The sequence below is a fragment of the Sceloporus occidentalis genome, unplaced genomic scaffold (assembly GCF_023333645.1).
Source record: "Sceloporus occidentalis isolate IW3139 unplaced genomic scaffold, rSceOcc1.0.p SCAF_3, whole genome shotgun sequence".
Classification (NCBI taxonomy): Eukaryota; Metazoa; Chordata; class Lepidosauria; order Squamata; family Phrynosomatidae; genus Sceloporus; species Sceloporus occidentalis.
In genome coordinates this window covers 94,053,541-94,081,107 of record NW_028316983.1, presented here as the reverse complement: position 1 = coordinate 94,081,107, position 27,567 = coordinate 94,053,541, and the positions used below count along the sequence as shown (strand labels likewise).

At 38.2% G+C, this 27,567-nt stretch overlaps 2 protein-coding genes across 2 annotated transcripts in view; one reads left to right on the top strand and one right to left on the bottom strand.

Annotated features, from left to right (window-relative positions):
• The window catches only part of LOC149316436 (GPI-anchor transamidase-like), a 170,913-nt gene extending 144,363 nt beyond the window's left edge, over positions 1–26,550 (top strand). Inside the window, exon 11 of the mRNA XM_089515469.1 lies at positions 26,478–26,550. Coding sequence (XP_089371595.1) covers positions 26,478–26,489 — 12 coding nt within the window. The 3' untranslated portion in view covers positions 26,490–26,550. The remainder of the gene's footprint in view (positions 1–26,477) is intronic.
• The window catches only part of LOC149316435 (alpha-N-acetylgalactosaminide alpha-2,6-sialyltransferase 5-like), a 112,623-nt gene continuing 85,389 nt past the window's right edge, over positions 334–27,567 (bottom strand). The window contains exons 3-5 of the mRNA XM_089515471.1: positions 26,465–26,874; positions 12,309–12,416; positions 334–4,042 (exon numbers count right to left, since the gene is read on the bottom strand). Coding sequence (XP_089371597.1) covers positions 3,811–4,042; positions 12,309–12,416; positions 26,465–26,874 — 750 coding nt within the window. The 3' untranslated portion in view covers positions 334–3,810. The remainder of the gene's footprint in view (positions 4,043–12,308; positions 12,417–26,464; positions 26,875–27,567) is intronic.

Below are 27,567 nucleotides of genomic sequence, written 5' to 3'. Positions count from 1 at the left end.
CACCAGAGCTTAGAATAGTAATTCTTTTGGACTGTAGCAGCCAAAACCATAGTTCAGAAAAGTAACATATGCAAACTGACTTAAATAGCTGTAAACTGGATAAACCCCAGCCATACACAAATACATACACACACACCCCTCCCACTCTTGTCTGTGCTTCTCTTATGCTTTAATACTTGTGAGATCAAAATTCCTGTAAAATGGAATTCACATAGAAAAATCTGAGCACAGCATGATGAGATTTCAGGGTTTTTGTTCTTGAAACTTTTATGTACTAGTAAGCACTTAAGGAAGCTAACTTCTTTTACAATGGACATAAATGCTGAGAAGTGTAATTGTGAATGGATCAAACCCCAGGAAAAACGCAGTACAGTGACCTTCAGTGTTTCAAGATACCTCTTTATGCTTACTTTTTCAAACCTCTTGCTTTTGTTCATCTAGATTCTAAAAGCTTACACTACATCTTTCCTGTGCTTTTACATTAATACATAAAGTAACACAAAAAGGTGTTTTCAAGGCTGTGCTGCAATGATTGTAAAACCTCAGGCTATCTATTTATAGAAGAAAGCATGCTTAACAATACAAACAGCAACAAAAGCTGAAGAAAGCAAAGTCCACATTGCAATGGAAATATGTGTCTTTCCCAGTATACAATCTTCTTTCCCCTTTTCTACTGTCATGTCCTTTACAGATCTCTGCCAATAAGCCAAGATCAATGAAAACAAAACAGTGTGACACTGTACTTCATAGGGATGAATACTGTCACCACCTTGTCTCCTTAGAGCATTTTGGTCTATCACAATCAAAAGTACAAGTTCATATCCTGAAGTCCATGCTTTCTGAAGATCACAATCACAAAAGACCCACAATCTGTTCATTTGTTTTTTTCTTTTGGAGAACAAAAAAGCAGAAAAATTGGAAATGCAAGGGAGCATATCCTAAATGAGTCCTGGAAGTATGGTTCCCCACTTTATTCCAGCAACTAGGTTTGTGCAGATAGAATCCTCTTCAGAAAGGAGTAATCCTTTGGATCCTTTTAACTAAAGGCAGAACATAAGATTTAGTCATCCTACTCCTAACTGTACCAAATAGATTACTCCTTTTTGAAGAGAAGCCTTTCTGTACAACCTGGACTGCTGTAACTAGATTCTTATTTTCTTAACTTTAAAAATACAGGTCTAGCCCTTTAACTAACAAATGAAACTACCATGGGACAGCTTAATAGGTCATTCTTGCTGTCAGTGTCATTTTCGTATTTAGTGCAGAGTCCCAGCAATCACGTCCTGCTGCTGAACATGCGTCATAATTCCTTGTATTAAACTAATGTCTGAAATGCTAAGAGCTAGGCCATTATGGAAGCAGTAGCACCACTGCAATCTATAATTAAATCTTGCCCAGTGATATTAAAAATGACCTGTAAATCAGCTTGACAAGGTTCATCAACTGTTGCTTTATGGTGCAGGCTGTGGCCCCAGCTGGTATGTTGAGGAATGCTTCCATTTACACTAAGTCCATCTTTTTATGCTTGAAATTCATCATTCTTAAAAAGCAAGGAAACCTTGTGTTGCTGGTTTTAAAGTGTGAAGGAGCTAATGCAATCTCCCAGAAGATTCCAGAGCAACACATTTGTACATTACTTTTACGCAAAATCCCTGTTAAAGGTGGTATCCTACTTCCTACAGCTCCCCATTTTCTTTCCAGTTCATAATATTCCATTCAGTAGTCAGGAGCAGACATCAGCATGAAAGATGTTTCCCCTCTAGATGTCCCAACCAAGGGCAGAAAGTGACCTGTTTTTCACAGGAGTGGATCAATATTTCCCATTTCTTCCACACAACCTTGAATACAATGGTTTCTACTGAGGTCAGCTTCGGAATCTTATAACAACAACATTCACTTGATTTCTATCAATTCTCAAGTTCAGCTTCCATAGAAAGAGAATATTCATATTAACTCATTTCTGGACTGTTGTATATTGTGGTTTTCCTCTATGATGAACAATTTTAAAATAACCTGTACTCCTAATGATGACTTAATTCTATTGATAGTGCCAGTGATGCAAAAAGGTTTTTTTTAAGTGAAATACTGATGTATGGCAATGTGCAACAGATCAAGTAATTCTTGACAAACACTTTGAACAAGTCATTTGTCTTCTAGCATTTGTGAGGTGAAAGGACAAATACTGCAAATGAAATCCTCTTTATTCACAAGCCAGGTATAATCCCACAAAAAACATAATGTGCAACTACCCATATACAGAACTATTAGTGCCATTCAGTCAACTTGGCAAGAACTAGATATCCTCAGTGCATCTCAAAGAAACTGGCACATTTTATGGTCAGAACCAACGTTAGAGCCATATGATTTGTTGGATGTGAGAACAGAACACTCAGTCTCGGCCTTTTAGTCTTCTTCCTACAATTCAAAACACACACATTGTTGATCTGTGGGACAGAAACTGCCTTTGCATTTGCCTGCCTGTTTTCAACTGTGACTTAATTATACATAAACCCTGTATTTACATGCGACTGGACTCTGCCATCCCCAGAAACGGCAGCAGTCAAGACTTCCTTAGTTTCATTGCTATTTGACTCCATCTCCATTGTGCTGGTCTATGACTGTAATAAAGATGAACTGAACCCCATCTTCCCAAGGCAGATCCATGTGCCTCATCCTCATATATTCATCTTTAAACAGTGCAGTCCCATGCATTTCTACATGAGGTAAACTGCCACTGAGTTCAATGGCATGTACTCTCATGTAATGCTTCAATAAATTTGTTAGTCTCTTAAGGTGCCACAGGACTCTTGATTCTTTTTGCTGCAACAGACTAACATTTTGGGAAATTGCCATATAAGTATGTATAGGATTGCAGCCTAATCTTTTGAAATCTAAAACTGGTGAACCAACAACTGTGCAGACAGCATGTGCAAAGCAACACACCAAAAACAACCTTGCAACTCACAGAAAGTCTGACTTGCCTAGGGCACATTTTGATGAGGTGAACCAAGGGCTGCCTGGCCAGCTCAAGGCCAGAATGCGCAGCCCTTATCAGTTACTCTGAATACCAAAAGACTAAAAACCATTGGGATATGGAAACTTCTCCATATTTCTGTTACCTGATGCCACAGACTACAGTTGTGGTCATCCTTCTCTGCTACAGCATCACATAAGGATGTGCTTGCTGTCAAATGGCTTGATGCTGGAACAGAGCCCAACAATAAAAAGTAAAAAAATAAAATACATCACTTCCAGATCAAATATTAATTACATGCTAGATAGAATCATCCTATATTTCAAAGAGAAAAATGTATAAATAAGAAGCTGGGCCTTAAACCAGCAGCAATATAAATCCTCAGTTTTGGAGGGATTATGAAAGATAAATAACCATATCATTGTGAAATAGAAAAATACTGGATTGCATTAAAAACCTTCACTAAGTAAGGAACTGTTAAATGTCACTATGAAAACCCAGTGGCAACGTGCCTTAAAAACACGATGAATTAAAATCTCTTGGAACTATGCTCATAATACCATAGGTTTCTTCATTGTTTTCATCTTCTTAACAAAATCACATACATATATATGTGTACAATAGACAGAAGTTAAAATATTTGCTTTAGATACAATTGGATACCAGGTGCCCTTTTAAGGTATTTCTTTGCAATAACTTCCTGAATATTGTAGCAATTTTCATCTCCAAACCCTGTTAACCTCTCTTCTTTAGGTTGGCGTGCTGCGATATGGGGTTCAATCCTCTGAAGCCTGCTACAGTAGGTGATTGTGGTTACAGCCTTGTGCAATCATTCCTCAGAATACCAGTTTAATCTTAGCATGATTCAGAGGAAGCGATTCTGGTTTCCAGTCTGGCTGAAAAAAATGAATATTGAATGTCCGGGCCCAGTTCTCAAATACTCGTTTCTCTGTGATAAAACGATGGTGGCTGCCCTTTCTTCCCCGTTCATGTGAAAGGTACATCGTACATTCATCAGGTCCCAAAGGTTCATAATAATGATAAGGTACTGAAGGATGCTTAGGATCCCTGCAAAAAGAAAGAGAAAATAGAGGGAAAGCATAGACATACTGATTTGACTGGCTATAGAGGAAGAACAAAGTCTTTTTGTTGTTTCACTGAAATATGAATTCAGACTATTTTAAAAAATAGTTTGGAATGCTCTTATCTATTCTAATTAAAACACTAGCAATCTACAAGGCAGCTGAACGCACTGAAGTGCACCACATTGCTCCATTGAGCGCATGAAGCTTGGTGCGTATGTATCTAGCTTGTGTTGAGAAAAGAACCTACAGAGACATTTAAGGGGATGAATAGGTTTGTCAAACAGGAAGCTGATCCCAGATATTTGTTGCTTTGCTTCACACATGAAAATCTTGCCAGCATGGCATACAGGATAAAAGCACACCCCTTTATAACCCCAAGCTATAGACTGTCAATCAGCCATTGTATCATTCTCAACTGAAATGGAAGGGAATCACAAAGAAAATAGTTTTATTTAACAATACTCACTTTAAATAATGTATTTAACATTTGAATATTAAAACAAAGAAAAACTGTAAAACTCAACCCATGTTATCCTGCAGAGTGTATATAATTTAGTATTCAGCACACAGAATGTTAATCCTAAATAGTGCTAATTTTAGCCACGATTTGACTCAAATACTCTCCCTCTCTGTATCATTTGTACTTGGTTAGACCGGGGGGGGGGGGGGGGGGAGTCTGCATTTAAATTCTGACAAATACTGAATGAATTGTGCTGAATCCTTATTATTTCTTTTTTAAGCCTGTGTTTTTGGAACAATGTGCCTGTGGTTCTGGAACAAAAGAGGAGTCAATCTGATAGAACTGAACATGGGCACATGACTACTGTGGAAAGGGAAACCAGTGAATCACAGTTTAAAAGTTCTAGGCATGTACTTTCTTATAAAACATAACATACACTTGTGTTTGTACCCATATGAAAATAGTGCAATTATGAAAACAGCAGTAGTAAAAGGAGGAATTGAGACTAAGAGACACAAAAGTCCATGGCTGGTATTCTAGATGCTGGCTATTTGCTGTAATAAATGGAAATGATGTGCTAGCTTAGTTGTGTAGCTAAGCAGTGCCTCCCAGCCCACCCCACCTGTAATCCTGACTTTTCTAGCGATTGGCATCTGTCCTCTTATTGATTGGGATGCAGCGGACTGACATTCCCCTCTTCGTTGACATCCACTGCAACAGTGGAAAACAAAATCCCTGTTGCAGTTCCTCTGGATACCGGAGATTGCTCGTGGGAGGAGAGTGGGAACAGCAGTCTGCTGCATCCAGATCAACAAGAGAACAGACTCCTGTTGCTTACATTGGCTGCTGCTTTGTAAGTCAGGAATTGGGGGGACTTTCATGATCCCTAATAGTTGTAGTAAGATTTATTCGGTCATTGACCAGTATACAAAATAGCTTGATAAAATAATAATTGCAAAATACAATTATTCATAATTGTTAAAAACAATTTCAGATACAAATTCAAGTTCATGGTATACACATATCAGTTTTCACCAACCAATTGGTAGCGTATTTTAGATACAACAAAATCATGATCCCTACATATTTGTTCCCTCCACTACTGAATACATGGGGATCATGATTATGCATCAGTTATGCATGCGTAACTTTAGTTTACACATTCATATCTACAATCATGAATTCCAGCCCATATTAATATGTCAATGTTACTTTCATTGATTACTGGTGTAAAACCCAATTGTGCTTTTCATTCCCTTGTATTACTTGGCCACTCTCAATATTCAATTATTATTTTTTAAGTCACTTTAAGACGAGAGTTAAGGCTATCTCAGGTTCAGGTTCATGCTCCTCAAGGCTTGCCTAATGGAAACTGAGATTGTTGCCTTAACAGATATCCTGTGGTTATGCATAAAGATGCACCATGCCAGGAAGCATGCTTGATTATGACTTATCGCCATTACACATCTATGCAGCACATTTTGTTGCAGTCTTTCAGGCCAGATGGGATAAATTGTGAGGTAACATCAACTACAGTTGGCCCTCCACGGATTTTTTTTTTAATTCATGGAATCAAACATCCACAGCTTGAAAATATTATATAAATAAATTATATATAAATTCCAAACAGCAAACCTTGATTTTATCATGTTATATAAAGGACACCATTTTAATGTCCATTGTATATAATGGGACTTGAGCATCCATGGATTTTGGTATCCACAGGGGTCCTGGAACCAAACCCCAGCAGATACCAAGGGCCCACTGTAAATTTAACTCTGGTTTTAAACTGGCAGGTGTTATATATATATTCTGGGTTTCTCAAAAGGAGGTCCACCATTACAGTTGGTTCCTGTCCTCAATGTACTTTAGTCTTTGTTTTCTTGGAGGTCAGAATATGAAACATGAGGTTATAAAGACTTAAGTAATTATAAGTCTGCGGGCTTATCTGTGGGGCTGCTGGCTGCTAAGGTGGGTTGAAACTTCATAGTGAATATGGAGCAGTTATGGATCTGTAACTCTAGGTTATGAATCTAGATCCCACATCCCATTATTTCCTTTCAAAGTGCATACTATGGCAAGATTCCTATTAAAAGCCAACCAAATTTCTTTCTCTTAACCTCACGAAAGCAAACAAATCAAAAATATTGGTTGGAATTCAATATGGGACTTGCATCTATATAAGTGGGGTTATGTCTGGGAAACAGAACTGAGTAGTTTTGCAACATATTCATCAAAGGACTGTTGTGACATGACATAAGGAAACCAGCAATGTGGCTGTTGTGCTTTGGGACTGTTGTGCATCAGCACCAATGTGCAATAGGCACTGATATAGATCAGGTGCTCCCAATGTTCATCCAGACAGTGACTAGGAACTGCCGATGCACACTGGTAGAGCCCAATGCTCACCATGTCCCTCTTGCTTGTGCTCTGAATCTTTGCAATGCATCTTTGTAGTTCCCTAGGAGAGTTCCCTACCTACCTATACATAGATTGCATAATGCTACAGAATGTAGACTGTGCTATAAAACCACAGCCACTAATTTTATAATGGGAAAATTATACCAGTATAATAAACATGATAGTTTCTTTAAAATACTAAAAATGGAAATTATCAAGTCAACAAGTGTAGTTTTTTGCTTCTCTTGTACTGGTCTTGACTGATTTCATGAGTTCCTAATCAGAACATTTTTCTACAAGCTAGCAGCATTTGAGCTTCTAGTGTAACATGACTGACATAACTTTGTCAGTAGTTGCTGCTGTGGGGTTTAATTAGGCATGATATTCTTAGTACCTTTTGAACGACTGCTGAGAACTTCACCAAACCAATGAAGGATTTCCTTCCTTGACAAGTCTGAATTAGGTTTAAAATGTGTGATGTGTCTTTTCCAAATCTGGAGAAAAGAGGCTACATGTGTTAACCTTCAGAATTCTTAAATTACTGTACATCTGTTTATCAGAATAGGCATTTTTGTAAATTTTTATAGGCAAAATGCAGATTCCATGTTTCAGTCCCCCCTCCCCCCCCAATCCAACGGCAATCACTGCATGGGCAGTTTTTAGAATTTGTTTTATTACATATCCTGTTTCAGGTTAATTCATTCAGCAGCTGAGCAGAGACTGATTCAGGAGACAGCACAGGCTCAGCTGGGTCAGTCTCCAGGTCAGGGGGCGGAATGGGTGAGTGGTTTACAAACCTGTCTCCACACAGACTCAGGTTCCACTACCAGTGCATGCTCCTTACCCTGCTGTGCCATTGCTGGTACTAAGAAGACCCCTGCCACTGTATCTGATATGAAAACTGGCTGTCTGGCTGCATACATATGCCCAGGTGCCCCATTTCCACATCAAATGCAGTGACGGTGGGTTGGGGGTTTCAATACCAGCAATCATGCAGCAAGGTAAAGAGCATGGAGGCAGTGGCATGCTTGCTACAGAGTTTCCAGGAAACTCCACAGCAAACCAGGGTCAACTTGATCCAGGGTTAAGTCTATTTAACCTGGATCGAGCCAGACCCATTGGATTTGTGTCTGGTCTGGCAGGACTGGGCCTGCCCTGCCCCTGAGATTTTGGCCTGTGTCTTCTCAACTGGACAACATGAGTCTGGGGGAAAAACACAGGCCATTTGGCCTACGCAGACAACTCCGCAGTCTAGTTTTAATATTTTAAAGAATAGTATATATAACTTTGCTGCAACATGTAGGACTTTATCTGTAAAAGTTATGTCTTGCTATGACCATGAATACACAGACAGACACACACACATGCACGCTGTAAACCATCAATATACAAAGGAAGTGCTTGGGAATCTCTATGTATGTGATCTGTCACATCTGGCAGGTAGATGTAACATGCCCAAAAGACAACATGTAAGAAGTGTGATTCTTCAACTCTGACAGTCTTGGTTATCTGGCTGCCCTATCTATGCTATCCTAGTTGATAATCAGCATCCACATCCCACACGGCATGGTACAGCACAGTGATGCCAGTCATACTAGAATGCCACTGGTTCATGTTTTTATCCTCTTCTTGCATCTTGGTGTCTAGTACAGCCAGGTGATTTAGACTTCACCTCCCATCAGTCCTAGCTAGCATAGCCAGTTGTCAAGAATCCTTGGAGTAATAGCCCCCAAACCAGAAACACAACAGTCGGGGAAGACTGGTCTAGTACAAAATCTCTGGCACAAAATATGTCATTCCACTGTGTTCATCCCTGTCTCCACTGGCAACAGTTAGTGATATGGAAATGCACTGTATTATATTGTACATTCCAAGGAAGAAAAAGTTGATTCAATCGATGTTGGTGGTTTCTATGAGTGAATCTTCTACAGGTTTTAGTCTAAACTTTAAAAGAGCTAACCAAGATGCTGAACTCTACCCCCCAAATGTGATGAGCACCCTTAGTTGTTGTTAATTGCCTTTGAGTCTACTTCGACCCATGCTGACCCATGGTATGAGAGACCTCCAAGTCACTCTATCCTCAGTTGCCCTGCTCAGCTCCCTGCAGACCCATTGCTGAGGATTCTCTGAGTCTACCCCTCTTGAATGCAGCCTTACTTTTTTCCTATTGCTGTAGTCTTTTCTAATGAATCCTTTCTTCTCCTGATGGGACCAAAGTCTCTGTTTAATCATCTTTGTTTCTAGGGAGATTTCTGACTTGATTTGTTCTAGGGTCCATTGATTTGTCCTTTTAGCAGTCCATGATGTCCGAGAACTCAACTCAACATTACATTTCAAATGTATTGATTTTCTTCCTATCACTTTCTTCACTGTCCAACTTTCACAGCCATGCATACAAATGGGAAATACAACGGCATGGACAATCCTAACTTTGGTATTTAATGATATATCTTTACACTTCAAGATCTTGTCTAGTTCCTTCATAGCTGTCCTTCCAGGTTCTAGACTTCTTTTGATTTCTAGTTGAGCAAAAAGGATGTTTCTAGAAGAGATCTAACTTGTACTGTTGACCCACTTTCACCCATCTTGGAAACATAAGACTTGACTCCTGTGTTTTGTGGACCAGGTGATAACTTTTTTCCTAAACACCTTCAAATACAGTTGGGATAAATTTAAGAATTTTTATCTCTCCAGTTTAAATAACCCAGATTAAGAATAGTGTATTAACTCCCTGCTTTGCAATTAAAATTTGATGTTAGCAAATGAAATGCATGAGCAATTTATATGAGGAAGTTGAAAGTCATCCTCATTTATTAATATTAAAACAGATGCTCTTTTACTACTCTGTGATACTGGACATTAATCAGTACTTTGTCAGAGTTAACGTACTTATTAATATCACAGCTGGGAGGCATTTATAGATGGCAGTTTGTAAAATACACTACAGTTTTCTGAAGTGGTGCCATGCAATAATCAGTGCTTCCGCTGAGAGTATACACATATACAGCCGTGTTTACAGTGCCAGTAATGGGGGCAGCACAAAAGGGCAACTCAAGTGTCTCTTTCATTTATCTGACTGAGCAGAGAATTTGTGCAGAAATGTATGCACCACTCCTGGGAGGAAGCAATTGTGTCACCTCTGTGGTGGAAATAAATTCTGCCTCCTTATTGTCATGATTAAATATGGGGATGGGGGTGGGAGGACAGCATAGTTCTAAAAGATTTAGGGTTTCTGTATTTCCCCCCAATTCTTCCAGCACAACAGCTCATTCCCAATATCTCTAAGAAAAAGCACAGGATAGATATAGGATCCAGATTAACAGGAGAATTAGTTGTTGACTATGGAGATCTAGTTCCCTTCTTATTGGGAAATATGACGGAGTTGCCAACAGCAGATGAGCTCTTCCATCATTGGACACTTTCACCTAATGTTGTGCTAATATGCTGAGGTCACCTGCCTGCAAGCTTCTGGATTTGTATGTGAGTATCTGATGATGGGTCATGAAGACATTACCTCTTAACCCAGCTCCGCTCACCCTGTGACTTGATTATCTCACTTCTGAGTTGATAGAGATGGTGCAGATTACTCCCAACTGACTGTGGTTGGAAAATATGAACATATATATCTTGAGGTCCCCTTAGCAGGATTTCATGGCTTCCATGACAAGGGCTTGTTTCATTTAATTTGAGCTTCTTGACACCCTGGCTTGCGACAAGAGGACTTGCACCAGGACATCCAAGGTCTATCCTTTTACAACATCCAAAAATACATGTGCAGGGATAAATGGGGAGTTTGCCATAATCAATAACATTTCTGGGGATTTTGAACCCATGAAGACAGGGGGCAGGGGTCATGTATCGTTCTACATTTTCTTGTGGGAAAATATTTAAGATTTTCAAAAAAGTTGAAATAAATGCAATGTTAATAAGCTTTATAGATTACAAATCACTTTTAAACTTTAGGGACAAAAAATAAATCCTTATGTATAACATGATTTGGCATACAGGTATCATGTCTGGGAAATTAAAAGTATGGTTTAAGCAGAAAATAATTATAAACTGAATTTTTTAAATTTTATTTTTTAAAATCTAGCTACAAGGTCAGTTGTCAGGAACACCTAAACTTCTTTGTTTTTACCAGTTTATAATGAATAGGCCAGATCGACAAGAGAACAAACCTCCATTGCTCCAGTGGCTGGTGCCCAGGAAGTCAGGATTGGGTTTTTTTATGATCCATATGTATTCCCTACACTATTGTCATAATCATGAATATGTAGGTACAGTATTGTGACTATGAATCAGTCATAGATGCATAACTCTAGATTACACATTCGTAACTGCAACTGTGAATTCCAGTCAATAAAAAAAGAAATCATCAATATTAAAATAGCAAATAATTTTATTTCCTCTAATCCTCCATTGTGCTTGAGAGATACAAAACATTTAGGGCCTGAAAAGAGAGGCCAAAATAAAACTGCGTCGGGTCACTTTGGAGGTATGCTGTTTAAGTGACACACACATCTTAAGAGGTCAGAAGCTGCACCAAAAGCTGCACTCTGGTCCTTACAATAGAGGAAATAAAACTAAGACCAGGAATTACAATGACATGAGATACTGTACATAGTCTTACCTAAAGGTCTACCTGCTACATGGTTTTTAGAAAAAATGTGGGGAGACATGAAAGAGAGAAAATCTACTCTTAGCCTCCTTGCCAAAACCTTTGGGGGTCTGCAAATCTTGCAGCCATTGAAGTTATGCTAAATATATTTTCAATTTTGTTTAATCTGCATTAGTACAAATCTAATGTGTATTTTAATATACTTTCAATGGTTCTAACCCGAATGTAGCCTCCATAATTGATGGAATGGGGGTGGGGAGAGATTTATTCCATAGAGCCTCATCTTTGATACCAGTAGTGGCTTATTGTGGAAATTAAAAAGTTATGCATGGAAAGCTGGAAAGACTGTCTTCATGAAGTGGTTCCCTCTCCTCTACTCCCCACATAGCAGTCTGATAATATGAACTATCCTAAAAGAGCAAAGAACCTTTTTATAAAATCATTTTAAATACTCCCCTCCCCAATGCTCCCCCCCCATCAGATTAATTTCATGGCCACTGCAGCATTTTGTTTCGGCTGATAAATATTCAGAGCCTAAAAGGAACTAACAAGATGTGGATTAATTCTTTCACAGCACAAACAAAAACTTTTAATAATTTATGCAACGTAATTAAATGCTGTTTGTTGTTTTCAGAACCCAATCAGGGGACCTGCTAATTAAGAGCTTCAGGAAAATCATAGACATGTTTTATGGACTGTATAAATAGATTCATGTATTTACTCGTAATGCTGAGTTTTGCCAGCTAATCATAAATCCAGATTAAAATTTACCTGCAGAAATCTGGTGGTACCATTCCATAGACGTCTATCCTGTCACAGAGTTCTAATGCGATACTCATTGTGAACCATCCGGTGCTAAGCCAAGTGTTGGATATCTTCCTGAAAGCAAAAAACCAATTCACTTCTAAGGGTGATAAATAATACTTCAGATAAGTTAATGTTGGAGCATGAGAGGTTTTTTTAAAGTTATTTATTAAAATTCATAGAAAAAGTTATAAACATTGGGCACCCAACATTTATTGTATTACATGGTGAGGGAATACAATAAATGTTGGCTTAGAATATTATGTCAAGTATCTTTTAGGTTCTTTCTGGACTGAAGTCAACAGCTGCATTTGTTACAGAGCCTTGGACTATATGCTGGAGTATTGTGGACCCTCCACATTCACTGTGGTTTGAGGCACAGAACCCCTGTGAAAGTGAAAAAAACACTAATAAGAAAACACATTTTTTAACTTAAAAGAACATCTCTCTAGGAATCTCTAGGTGCCACAGGGCAACTCTACGGTCAACATCAGCTGGAAGTTGACAATAAGTTGCACTGGAATAATTACAAATGCCTAGAAAAGTGTTCTCTCTAGGAATCTCTAGGTCCTCTCTCTGGCACAACTTTTGCAGAGCTTGACCACACAGTTGTACTGGGTGACCTAGAGATTCCTAGAGAGAACATATTAATCAAATCTGTGAATAATCAAATCTGCAAAAGTCAAAGCCGCAAATGTGGAGGGTCAATTGTATTACCAGAAGAGATATGAAGCCTTATTCTTGATTATTATCACACCACACTCTTATAATGCTGCCATTCCACTTTTACTCCTTGGACAGCCTCCTGTTGCATTCTGGGGTTTGTAGTTCAGGAAGCCTACGAGCTGTCTGGCTGAATATTCTAAATGCCCCTCCCTAAACTGTAAATCCCAGAATGTAACAGAGGGCAGCCAGAATAGTAACAATGCTATAAGACTCTATAAGACCATGTGATGGTCCCTGGGAGTCCAGCAGCCACACAGCCCCTCTGTCGTGGTTCTTACCCCCAGGGGATCCCTTAAACTTTCCCTTAGAGTCTCCTAGGTCTCCATTCCTGTTCCCCGCTGAGCTGAATGAGAACCCTTGAGATCATCAAGTCTCGCTGCCACCACCCAGTGAATCAATGAACTAAGTCTCCCTAAGCACACACTGGGACTTGCTAGGGACTTGCTAGAGGAATTTGGAGTTTTCTTTCCTTGCTAACTTAAAGCAATCAGTAACCAAGCTAAGGCATGCGTACAGGATCAGAGAGAGACAGCAGATACTTTTAGAGAAAGATATTTATTTTAAAGAAATAGAATATAATAAGAAGATATCATTCATGCAAAGCCTCCTTGCCTTGCAGGTACAGAAAGCATAGTTACAAAGTATTCATTTCAAGCAAGCTATTAGATAAACATAACAAAACCTAAACGCACTAGCTAACACATTTCCTAGCTACTCACACAGTGATGGGATTTGCAGTCCTTGTTGAGTTCTCGGATGCAAGGAGCTGGCCCTCATTGCCTAGCTCCACTTGCATCACTTCTGCCTGCCTCAGTGCAGGCACACAGCTGTTCCCACAGCAACATGCCAAGATGGAGAACAAAGAAAGCATAGGGTTCCCCCCAAGATGAGGAAGAGCAGAGTCTTCTAGTTGATATACTTTCTGACCTTGGGTTCTCAGACTCTGTTCTTGACTGGTTTAGATCTTATTTGTCAGGACAATCTTTTGCAGTGGTCACAGGTGGTCAAATTTCGTCCTCTGTTCCCTTATCTGTTGGAGTTCCCCAGGGCTCTGTTCTGGGTCCCCTTCTGTTTTCTCTCTACACATTGTCCTTAGGTAAACTCATTAGCTCTTTTGGTTTTTCCTACCACCTGTACGCTGATGACCCAGTTGTATCTTTCCACCCCTGACCTTTCTCCAAGGCTTGAACAGCAAGTTTCATCTTGTCTCACAGCTGTCTCGCAGTGGATGTGCCATCGACGTTTGAAGCTCAACATGTCCAAGACGGAGCTTCTTGTCTTTCCTCCTAAGTCCACCCTTCAACACTCCTTTTCTGTCTCTGTGGACAACATTTCTATTCAACCAGTCCAGCAAGCCCGCAGTCTTGGTTTTATCTTTGATTCTTCTCTGTCGTGTATCCCTCAGATCCAGACCACAGCGAAGGCTTGTAGATTCCTTTTGTACAATATTGCCAAAATCCAACCATTTCTCTCTGACTCTACTGCCAAGATCCTGGTCCATGCCTTAGTGATCTCACGACTTGATTACTGTAACATCTTTCTGGTAGGGCTTCCTCTTTTTCACCTCCGTCTTTTAATTTCTGTCCAGCATTCAGCTGCACGCATTATCACAACTGCCCACCGCTGTGACCATATCTCTCCTGTGTTGGCATCCCTTCACTGGCTCCCCCTCTCTTTCCGCATTCAGTATAAGCTCCTGCTGTCGACATTTAAAGCCCTCCATGGACTGGCCCCTCCTTACTTATCAGACCTTATTTCTCCTCACCTTCCCACTAGGGCCCTCCGTTCTGGTAGTCAAGGTCTGCTGTCCCAGCCCAGGATTTTCTCTGCCCCATCTCAGATTCACCTCTTTTCACTCGCTGCCCCTCACTCCTGGAACCTTCTTCCCCCGTGAGCAAGAGCCATCACTTCTTTAACCAGCTTCAAAACGGAGTTGAAGACCGTCCTGTTCAGGGCAGTGTTCCCAGGCCTTGCATAATTGTCGCTTGCCTCTCTGGACGAAGATTAACCATCCATTATGAAGCCAAGCCCTCCTTCCAGTCCATCTGCCTTGGTCCAGGCCTTGGAGATAGAGAGGAACTGCTGGACCTCATCCCCTTCCCCACCACTACTCCCTTCTCCTTTTGTGTGGTGTCTCTTTAGATTGTAAGCCTGAGGGCAGGGAACCGTCTAATTAAAAAGACTGTATGTACAGCGCTGTGTAAATTTACAGCGCTTTATAAATAAAGGTTAATAATAATAATAAGAGCATAGTGCGATAATCTATTTTGTATCAGTATTGAGCTATGCTATCAAATGAACAATCACAGCTATATGCAATATTTGCTGTTGTTGTTGTCATGAGCCTTCATTTCCAATTTATAGTGACTCTAAGGTGACCCTGTCACAGGGCTTTCTTAGCAAGATTTATCAGAGGGGGTTTGTCACTGCCTCCCTCTAAGGCTGAGAGAGTGTGACTTGTCCAAATAAATCCAATGGGTTTCCAGGTTTGAGTGGGGATTTGAACTGAGTAATGTCTATGCTACATATATATCCCGTCTTTCCTCCAGTTAGCTCAAGGCAGTGGTACATAGATTTCTTCCACCCCAATTTTATCCTTCCAGAAAGTACACCAAGATGCAGGAAGTGTGGAGTGAATAGCTGGGGTCATCCAGTGATTTTCATTGCTCTGTAGAACGTTGATCTGGATCTCTTAAACCCCATATCAACACACTGTCCACTGGCTGCCTTCTACAAAAAACCTTCTTAAGGAACCAATTCCATCCTGAGATTGGTTGTTTCAGGGTCTTGCCAAAGAATTCTACTTAAGTGAAGTCGAAGGCTTTCATGGCTGACATCCATAGTTTTCTGTGGGTTTTTTGAGCTATGTGGCCATATTCTAGAAGAGTTGATTCCTGATGTTTTGCCAGAATCTGGCTGGCATCTATAGAGAAATCTTCTGTGAAGATGCCAGCCACAGATGCTGGCAAAACATCAGGAATAAACTCTTCTAGAACATGGCCACATAGCCCGAAAAACCCACAGAAAACTAATTTTACCTAAGTCAGACTGAATTACTTTCTGTACAGCAATATATGCCCCTCACCAGTGTTTTTCCACAACACACTCATGCAATCCCACACAAGCCTTATCATAGTATAACTGTGGATGGCTGCGGAGGGAGGGAGTGCGTTAACAAGGACATGAAATGAAGATGAATCTTCTCTTCCTCTGCTCTGTTGTGACAAATGTAAACCTACTCTAACTTCTTATTCTCATTATCTTGCAACAATAAAGGGGTGATTCTAAGAGGTAAACTGTGGCGTAAATGTTACAAAGGTAACATAAAGCTAGATTTTATGTTCACAGCTGTCAAAATTTTCTGCAGTTGTAAACAGTGCTTTCAGTATTTTCAAAATACTACATAAGACATTTTCTGTCACCCTGTCAAGAGGATAAGCATGTACTCAAGAAGAAGAGACTTTTGTAAGATGCTGCCCAGAACAGAGAACATATTAATGGAATGATTAATTCCAACATTTATACCTATAAACAAAGGAAAGGGGTTACTACCAACACAAACAAAATGAATTTGAATAAATCAGTATCTTATCTAAACTCTGTATATTCCTGTATGATAGAATCAACCAAAGATATTACACCACCTGAGGCAAAGAACAAGATAGTGTTCCCTCATTTTATGTACAAAGGCTGATCAAACTGTACAGCTGAATCTTACCTCAACCCTCATGGTGGGACTGCATCCTCCACCAATACCTTGTGGTAGGATGGAGTGGAACATGTTGTATGGGATACACAACTTTCTTCTTCCAACACCTAACTGCTACTCATTGCTTCTCAGCATGTGTTGCTTGAGCCTTGCTAGTGATGGTTGGATTGGCCTTTATGTGCAAACACACAATATAGCTAACAAGCCTTAGATTCTACCTAATTTGCCCTAATTTGGGTCTAGTTTTCAGCAAAGTGGTAAGCTTTTTGTGGGTTTTTCGGGCTATGTGGCCATGTTGTTAAAGAGTTTCTTCCTGACGTTTTGCCAGCATCTGTGGCTGGTGAAACGTCAGGAAGAAACTCTTCTAGAACATGGCCACATAGCCTGAAAAACCGACAAAAAACTATGGATGGCTGCCATGAAAGCCTTTGAATTCACATTGGTAAGCTTTTCTTTGAGATATGCTTGGAAAAGCTTGCCTTTACTCTATACTTGGAAAAGTAACATTTTTGGACTGCAACTTTCAGCCAGGATCACCACTTATTTTCAGCTGACATCAATAAAGAAGCCATTATCATACTTTTTTCCTTTTTCTTTCTTACTTTCTTAGCCAGATATCTGCCTATTTTATTCCCATATTCAAAATGTCTCTGTTTTAACAATTTCATATTCTTGCTTATTTCCTCATTAGATTTACTATCCAGTTGTTTTTTCAGAATTGTCATTCTTTTCGTCAGCTTTTTATTTTCACCCTTAGATTCTATCAATTCTTTCTCAAGTTCTTGGATCTTTTCTGATATTGCGATAATTTCATTTTTCTTCTCTCTTTTCTTTTCTGAGCTTTTCTTTATTATAAATCCTCTTATCACCGCCTTCATCGCATCCCATATTACCTTTGTCTTCATATTTGGATCCAAGTTCTCTTTCAGATAAAATTTAATCTGCTCTCTAATCTGATTCTTAATTCTTTCATCTTTTAATAAGTTCCCATCTAATTTCCACGCAAATTCCATCCTCCTTTGTTTTAATTCTAATATAATTTGATTGTGGTCCGACATCTTATTAATCCTTATTTTAACATCCTTTATCTCATGAATTACCTTCTTTGATATGAAAAACATATCTATTCTCGAGGCCGAATTGTGTGGGTTTGAGTAAAATGTATAGTCCTTTAGTTTTTGGAATTTATGTCTCCAGGGGTCAATTAAAGAAAAATGTTCTTGTAATTCAAAAAACTTATTGGGAAGTTTCCCTTGTTGGTCTTGAATTTTCTTTTTAGATTGCCTGTCTAATTTAGGATCCAAAACACCATTCCAATCCCCCATATATATATGTTGGTCAAAATTCTCCATATTTTCTAATCGTTTAAGCAGTTTCTTGTAAAATTTTCCTTTATTTTGTAATGGTCCATAAACATTCAGTATCAGAGTCTTCTTTCCATTCCATTCAATTTCAATTCCAATATATCTTCCATTTTCATCATTTATTTTTTCCCTAGCCGGGATATTATTCTTCACGTAGATAGCTACTCCATTTTTCTTTTTCTTATCTGCACTTGTAAACGTTTGTCCCAATCTAGGATTTCTAATATATTTAACATCTTGTATTCTTATCCTAGTTTCTTGAATACTAATAATATCAAATTTTTCCTTTTCTAGTTTATGAAATATCTTCTTTCTCTTAAATTTTGAATTTGTGAAATAAATATGTATGATATGTGAAATAAAAGAAGAACAAGGGATATATACAGAGCTAAAAGACATTAAAAGAATTTTTTTGAAACACTTCCAACAGTTGTATAAAAAGCAACCAGAATGTAAAGAAATAGAGAAAAAGATCCAGACATATCTGGAAGATATTGAAAAATTAAATATAACGGAAGAAATGAAAAAACAGCTAAATAATAATATAACTAAGGCCGAAATTAAACAAGCAATTAACAAAATGAAAAATGGGAAATCGCCCGGTCCAGACGGCTTTCCAGCTGAGTTTTACAAAACCTTCAGTCAAGATTTAGAAGATCTTTTACAAAAAACGTTAAACAAGATAAGAGAGGAGGGAATTCCAGACACTTGGAAGGAGACTAATATAGTGTTACTCCCGAAAGAAGACAAGGACAAGACAAATAAACAAAACTATAGGCCAATATCCCTATTAAATTGTGACTACAAAATTTTTGCAAGTATACTAGCGGAACGAATTAAAAATATACTCAGAAATTGGATACATCAAAATCAATGTGGATTTCTCCCAAAAAGACATACAAAACAACATATGAGAACAATTATCAATTTGATTGAATTTATGAAAAAAATCCAGGGAAAGAAGCGACGATTCTGTTCGCAGATGCTGAAAAGGCCTTCGATAATTTAAATTGGACATTTCTATCAGAACTTTTCAAAAAATTAGATTGGGGAGAGAACATTTTGTCATGGATAAAACAAATATACAAGGATCAAAAAGCAAAAATAATAATAAATGGGAGTAAAACAGAGGAATTTAAAATTGAAAAAGGCACAAGACAAGGGTGCCCCCTCTCCCCCCTCCTCTTTATCACGTGCCTGGAGATCTTATGTAAGAAAATAAGGGTGGATAACCAAATAAGAGGCACGCGAATAAAAGGAAATGAAATTAAGATTCTGGCATATGCAGATGATATTGCCTTAGTTGTAGAGGAACCATCAAAGAATATACCAAAAGTAATAGAAATCATTGAACAATATGGAAGGTGGGCGGGGTTAAAGTTGAATAAAAGCAAATCGGCTATGTTAGTACTAAATATGGAGGAAAAGAAAAAGAAGAAGCTTCAAGAAGAGACTAATATACAAATACAGAAAAAGATAAAGTACCTTGGCATTGAATTGACTAGTAGAAATTCGGAACTCTTTGACAACAACTATAAAAAAACATGGCAACAGATTAGAACAAAACTTGTAAATTGGTCCAAACTAAAATTGTCAGTAATGGGGAAAATTTCAGTAATTAAGATGAATGTATTACCAAAATTGATGTTTTATTTTCAGAATCTGCCCGTTATACTAAGCGAAAAAATTTTCAATCAATGGAAAAAGGATATTCAAAAATTTATTTGGAATGGAAGAAAATCGAGGATAAAATGGAAGAATTTGACTGATTCAAGAGAGGGGGTGGACTGGCTGTACCTGATTTAAAATTGTATTTTCACGCAAACTGCCTGGAATGGATACTAGAATGGATTAAACTCAAAAATGAAGACTTATTAAATTTGGAGGGATTTAACATTGAATTTGGATGGCATGCATATTTATGTTATGGCAAATTAAAGCAAAATAGAATTTTTAATGATCACATAATTAGGAGAACATTATTAAAAATTTGGGCGAAATATAAAGGGAAATTATACAGACATCTACCAATATGGACTTCACCACATGAAGCTTTCATGAAAAGAAGTAAACTAAGAGAAAAGGGATGGTTGAGGTATGAGGAATTAACGAAAAATCTGAATGGGAAGATTGTCATGAAAAGCAAGGAACAACTAGAACAGGAAGACATAAACTTAGGATGGTTTACATATAGACAACTGTGGGAGAAATTTAACGAGGATATGAGACATACAGGAATATCAAGGGAAAGAACGGAGTTAGAAACAATAATACTAAGGAGTGATAAAGATAACAGGGGGATTATCTCAAAATTATATAAACTATGCCTAAAGATAGAGCTTGAAGAGGAGGTGATTAAAACAAACATGGTTGAATGGGCAAGAAATATCGGGAGAAACATAAAACTGGAAAATTGGGAAAGAGCGTGGGAGAAGGATCTGGATTTTACAGTGTGTATGGATATAAAAGAGAATTTTATTAAGATGTTACACAGATGGTACCTCCCACCGGCAAGAATAGCGAAAATTTATAATACGAATGAGATAATGTGTTGGAGATGCAAAAAGGAATATGGGTCCCTATTTCATATGTGGTGGACGTGCCCCATAATTAAAAAGTTTTGGTGGGAAGTATATAAAGTTATAAGAGAAATATATCACATAAAGGTTACATTAATACCAGAAACCTATCTTCTGAATATAATTGAGAATAAGAAAATAAGGAAATATTTAAAACCTGTATTGTATCTTATTACAACGGCAAGGATAATAATTGCTAAAAACTGGAAGAAGCAGGGAAATATTGAGGTAGATGAATGGCTAATAAAGGCTGTAGACGTAATTGAGATGGATATGATTACAATGAGATTAAGAGATGAAGATGAATATGAAAGTAGTATCGAAAAAACGTGGAAACCATTGTTAAAGTTTTGTGAAAAAAGATGGTTTTAGTAAGATACTTGAAAGATTAATAAGCCTGTACCTACTCCGTGTATATACTAAAATATCGATTTCATAGAGTAAACCGGGCAAAGGAAAATCGAAAAGAAAAGAAAGAAAATAAAAGAAATATAGGGTGAGGACAACTCAGTTAATAAATAGAAAAAAAGAGTAAGTTAAGATTTGATAATAGAGATCTAACACATAGTCTGGGATACATAAAGCAAAAGGCTTGGGGAAACATTGTGGAGAGATGAAGTCGGATAAACGGACATATGAAACGAGGAATGTATACAGAAGAGCCGTAAATAGATTAATCCGAATTGATAGACTAGTGGCAGGTAAGACCGGAAGACAAGGACTGTAGAAAAGATATATGTGTAAGATATTATTACATACAGTTCAATTTTTGTTGGTTAAGAAGAAGAAATATAGCATAGCATAAGAAATAAGGTAGCACTATGGGGGAGAGGAAAGAGGAATATAAGAATATGTGCAAGCTTCTTAGTTTGTTTCTTTTATTTGTTTATGAATGTATATATATTGTAAGATCTATTTTTGAAAAAGAAAAAAAAAAGAAGCCATTATATCCCCTTGTGAGGGCCAGTGGTTTGAACGTTGGGTCACAACTCTAGAGAACAGGGTTTGAATCCACACTCAGCCATGAAAAATCCACTGGGTGACCTTGGGCAAATCACACTTTCTTCACCTTAGAGGAAGGCAAACCTCTTCTGAACAAATCTTGCCAAGAAAACCCTGTCATAGGTTTGCCTTAGAGTTGCCATAAGTAGGAATCAGTTTGAAGGCACACAACAACAGCACTCACACTCACTCAGTACAGAGGCACCACTCAGGAGTCAACAAGGAGATAGGAAGGTGGAGTCTCATTGGACAACTTTCAATGTAATCCAAACAAATCATTTTTTAAAAGTCCACAAACATAATGAATCTCATGTGGAAGACAATTTAAGAACCTCTAAAAATCATTTCTTTCCAAAGATTCCCCCTCTTGAAGCAGAGGTTACAGTATTTTGTATTTCTTTCTAAAAGAGCGGAAGAACATCTAGTTTTATACTGTCTAGGCTGTAAAGAAATGAAGCCATGCCATGTACTTATTAGAGCATATCATATACTTTTTCATGTGACAAAGTAACACACTGTCCTGATAATTCTACGGAGCATACTAAATTACAATTAAAGGCCTTTCTGTGCCATCGCAATCTCATTTATAATCTCAATGGAAATGTTCTTCCTGCAAGTTATTTCATTTATGCCTCTTTTTATTTAATTACTGTAATATTGGTTCTGAATCATATTTTCTTAATGGACCTTTATTCAATTATAAACTTATCCTCAAGAACAGTTACTTTGCAATATGAAAGTATATTGTTCTGAAGCCTGTGGCATTCACTCTTCCGTTTAACTGTCAATAATTTCTAAATGGTACCACCACATTTTTAAAATAAACCTTTCTGACAGGATATAATGCATCAGTTAGTTCTTTCAGCCACAGTACTAAAGATTATTATAGAAACTGAGGTGTCAGCTATTGTACCTCTGCACCTTGATGTTCGTAACGTAAAGTGGCAATTAAGTACTTGGTAAATCTCATCCAGAAAGAACCTATTATATGTAGTATCGTATGTCACTAGCTTTTCTTCTTAATCTCACCTCCTTTAATTACCCTCAGATAATTCTGTCTCTCTTCATTGAAATACTTCATGTAGGCTACATACCCATTCCAAAGGCTTAGTTTCAATATAATTCATTGCTATCTTTATATCACAGAGGCTTCTTGTCCTAAAAATATAATTATGCTTCCAACACAAGAGTGGGAAAAGTATATCCCATTAGCCACAAGCAGCCCCCAAACTCCTTTTGTATGTCGTCCACTTTTCTTCACCAGACAACAAATGTCAGACTCTTAAGTGCTTATTCTGGTGCAGGGAAACACCTGAAAGTTTGTAAAGAAACAGGTGACTCAACAAGACCCTCAAAATCAATATCAAAGACCTTCATTGGGGTGGATGGTTGCTTGCTTTTGAGCCTAGTGCAGTCCACCATGGGCCCAAGAGACTGAAAATTGTCCCCCTACACCTTGTAAAGATGCCCACCCCAATCTAAAAGCTAAATTCACTGCAGATGGATACCTGTTCAGGACATAGGGATATGCTGGATATATAAACAATGCTATATCTGTCCATTTCCTAAATAAGACATACCACTGAGCATTTTAAAAAAAATGAAGATGATGGTTAGGGTGGCCCTGACTCTTTTCTGAAGGATGGGCAGAGAGAATTAGACTCAAACCATAGTGATGTTGATTAAAATAAAGATTCAGCCAGCACTCACTGGCTGTTCACCACTTTTCCAATCTGTCTAAAATGGGCATTTGGGTAATCAACACTGTAAAGAGATACTGCAAACAATTTAGAACTCGACACACAAAACATTACAGAAATATTTTGTTTGTTTGTTCATTCAGTGTTGGGCAGCACATCCTCTATCAGTCACTGTGTCACTGAAAGATAGAAAGTCTAGCCTGGGAGATAAAGATGCTTACCTAAAGGTTTGCTCAGCGGTCATCTATATGGACTCACAGCAGCCCACTTTCATCTTTTTCAACTCTCCACTTACAGCCCAAACAGTCTGTGTAGCTTGCTATGTGTACCTTTCCAAGTGCAGGGAGTATTACTGCTGCCTTGGCTCTAATTATTGCAGCTTCCTCATATTAGGTGCTATCCTGTGTTGCTGACTGACTGTAAGGATGCAGTACTTACAAAAATCCTTACAGAAAGTATGTAAGGATATAAAAAACATTCAGATTCAATACTCAGTTCATTAAGTGGAACAGGGACAGTACATTTGATTTTGAAAGGTGGCAGTCTGTGACTAAGCAATGGGCTTTGTAGACTAATAGGCAAAATCTATATGCCATCTAATTTCCATCTTGAGTTTTCATATGTGACATAAAATGCTTTACATGTATAGTAGATGTGTGTGGTAGTCAGAGGTAGAATGTATGGAAAGATGACAGAATGTATGCTATGAAATATACTCTCTATTCTAAAGAGTGCAGAAAATGTGATTGCTAAAGACATCTGTGTATCAGTTTATCGGGAAATGTCTAAATAGCTACTTCATCTTTATCAATTACTGGAAAAAATATGATAAGGATTATTTAGAGAGCCCTACACACCTTTTGTTCACACCTAATTCTGTGACATTCTTGCTCAGAAGTACCAAGAACATTGCACAGTTTAATTATTCCAGCTTTCATAAGCCTGGTTTGTTAACTGACATCTCATCAAAATGTCCAATTTTTAATATAATGGGGAACTTTGGCTGAATAGATTTTTGCACCTAAGCCAGAATATGACAGGAGGTAGCAAAGGAGAGCTTGTCACCAGGACTCATTTCTGGCTCCATAAACCATGGTTATTGTCCTTAATGAAGCCTCAAATGATTGTCCAAACTAACAGTATGCAGCAAGCTTAATATTGCAATGTCCATTGGCCACTGTTTTGGCTCTTGTGGTACTCTGCCTGGAATTCTTTAATGAAACAACAATAGGAAGATGCAATAACATTTAAAATAAAATGGTTTCCCCTGAGTTTTACTTATCAGCAATACTTCACAGAACTTCAATTGAGGATAATGGTGCACTGAGATGAAAAGAGCATGTAACTTTGTATCAGATTTATCCTTCCCCAAAGTGAGCTCTTAATTTATACATAAATGTGTTAAGTGGTACTTGTGCTGTCATCACGTTTTAGTATGAAACACCATAATGAATATATAAGAAATAAAAATAAATGCATATTTTTGGGAGGGGGTTGAAGGGGAAATCTCATTTCCAACATTGCCTGTAGAAACATGTTAGTCATATAGAGGGTCACTTATTAAAAACAAATTGATTTGAAGATCTGTTTATGAGCTGAAAATTGGCTCATAAAGAAGGTAAGTATCATAATAACTTGTCTTTTCCCACTTGGAAGTGGAAGAAGAGCACTTCAAAAGCACCTAATGTTTGAATAATGTGTATTTGTGTTACACGAAGGTTTACTGCTGCAATGTTCCAAGAATGCTTATATTCAATAAGTAGCCATTATAATTCACAGAATGGCAATGCTGGCTCCATAAAGCAAAGCCCATCAATTCTAATTTTTCAGAACCAGTAAAAATCTGCTTTCAGATGTGTTACATAAAGTGAAATTTAGATTTGATGTCTACCCTTTTTCTATTTGGCTCTAAAATTCTGTAAGCCGGATGTATTCAGCACATGCACCAGTTTTTGTTATTAAAAGCTGGCATGCAAATACATTATTTGATTGCCTGATTGTTACTTACTTTGTAAAAGACCTTGTAGCACCTTTGAGACTAACTAAAATAATGAAGTTGGCAGCATGAGCTTTCGTGGACTTCAGCCTACTTCCTCAGATGCATATAGTGGAGTGGAAACCAGAGACGGACATATATATGCCATTGGTATGTGAGAATATCAATTCAAATTCAAAATCCTTTGTGTATGGAAATGAAGTAGCAAGTCCAGTTTTAACCATGGTCCTTAGTGAACCAAGACACTGTGATCTGGTCAATGTGTATGGAAATGAAAAGGCAAGACCAGTTTGACAATGGAAACTAACCTGTAGATGAAGAGAAGAGTGTAGGATGCTCCCTTGAGGGTGGGGTCAGTGTTGAAATGTGAGTAATAAAGCTATTTCCCCTGTTCATTTCATTGCTGAAGGACTGCAGTTTATGGATGAATTCCAGTTCTGCTATTTCTCTTTCCAATCTACATTTGTAGTTCTTTTGTTCAAGGACCACTGTTCTGAGGTCTGAGATGGAATGCTCAGGGAGAGTGAAATGTTCTGCCACCATTTTTTGTGTATTCCCATTCCTAATATCTGATTTATGTCCATTTATCCTCTGGCGCAGGGATTGGCTTGTTTGACCAATGTAAACTGCTGATGGGCACTGATGACATAGTATGGCATAAATTACATAGGAGGATGACCACATCAAAGTCCCCCATATATTTTCGGTGATGCCATTTGGTCTTGTGATGACATTTCCTGAAAGAATGTGCAGGCAGAGTTGGCATCTTGGTTTGTGGCAAGAGTTAGTCTCAGAGGTGCTACAAGATCTTTCTATATTGATTCTACAGACCAACACACCTATATCTTTGAATTCTCTTACTTTGTAAAAGTTAATCATGAATATTTGACTAAAAAATGAAATAATATTACAAGACAGTAGAAATAGAAGCGAAATAAGTATGCAGGGTGATCCCCCTCAATGAATGTATAGTTTAGATATATTAAACATTCAACTGAACTGCTGGAAACAGAGCTTCAATATATTCACATACAGTTGTTTTCTTACCTGTCTTTTCCAGTTTCCCGTTTGAAAAGATCATCAAACTGAAGCATCTTGTGCCGTGATATCAAGTACACTTTCAACTGAGGTAGTATCTGGTTCATCAGTTGCAAATTATTATAAATTAATCCTTTGCCATCTCTTCGCATGTAGATGCTGGGACCCCAGAATATAAATACAGTCCCTTGGCTCATATTTAAAAGTTCATTGCGATTTCTCAAAATTCTCTGGATACTGGAGTGAGCTATGACTCGCAGACTTGTCTTGTTTCCAACATCTTTTCCAAAACCCCGTGTGGGTGCATCATTCATTCGAATTACGCACTCTGTCTGGTCGATCTTATTGCCTTGTTGGCTTCGCAAAAGGTGTCCAGAGCTTGTTACTAGGGCACAACGTGCACAATGCATTTTCAAAGGCTGCAGGAGAAAGAGATGTCTCAGTACAACATGCACCCAAATTCCCTGAGAGTTAAAACAAAACATGAGATAACTGAGAACAGATTATGAAGAGAAATGGTGGGATTCCAGTGTCATTATGAACAGTGAACCCTTCTTTACCCTCTCTTCCAAAGAATCAATGTAGCTTGTCAGATCACTCTCTGTCTTGTTAAACTAAGTTTGATTTGATCCAGGAATGACAATGGGAGGTCATGGGGGTTGGATATAATGTAGTGGCTGGTGTTCAATTCATGTTAGAGCAGAAATCATGTCGCCTACTGGTTACACACAGCCTCCTAAGCCTTTCTTTGTAGACCCCAAGTTATTCCCAAACCCCCAAATTTTGGCTGAAAAAGCAAAATTGTTGTTATTGAGCAAAATGCAGCCCTCTAGACTTTGGATAGGAAATCCCGCCAGCATAGTCACCATCACTGACAGTGAAAAAAATGAACTTATAATCACTTTTTGTTTTGGAAGAAAATGCAAATACATTGTGCTTGGAAGCGGCACAGTGCCTTCTGGAACCCTAAAGCTTGCCCCCACCCAATATTAGAAAGGGACCACCTTCTCCTGCAGCAACCTGTGTGTTTTGAACAGGCACTCTAAAATGTGAAAGAATAAAGGCAAAAATCTGCCTGCAATGTCAGAGAATGACACAGCACTGCCACCAGA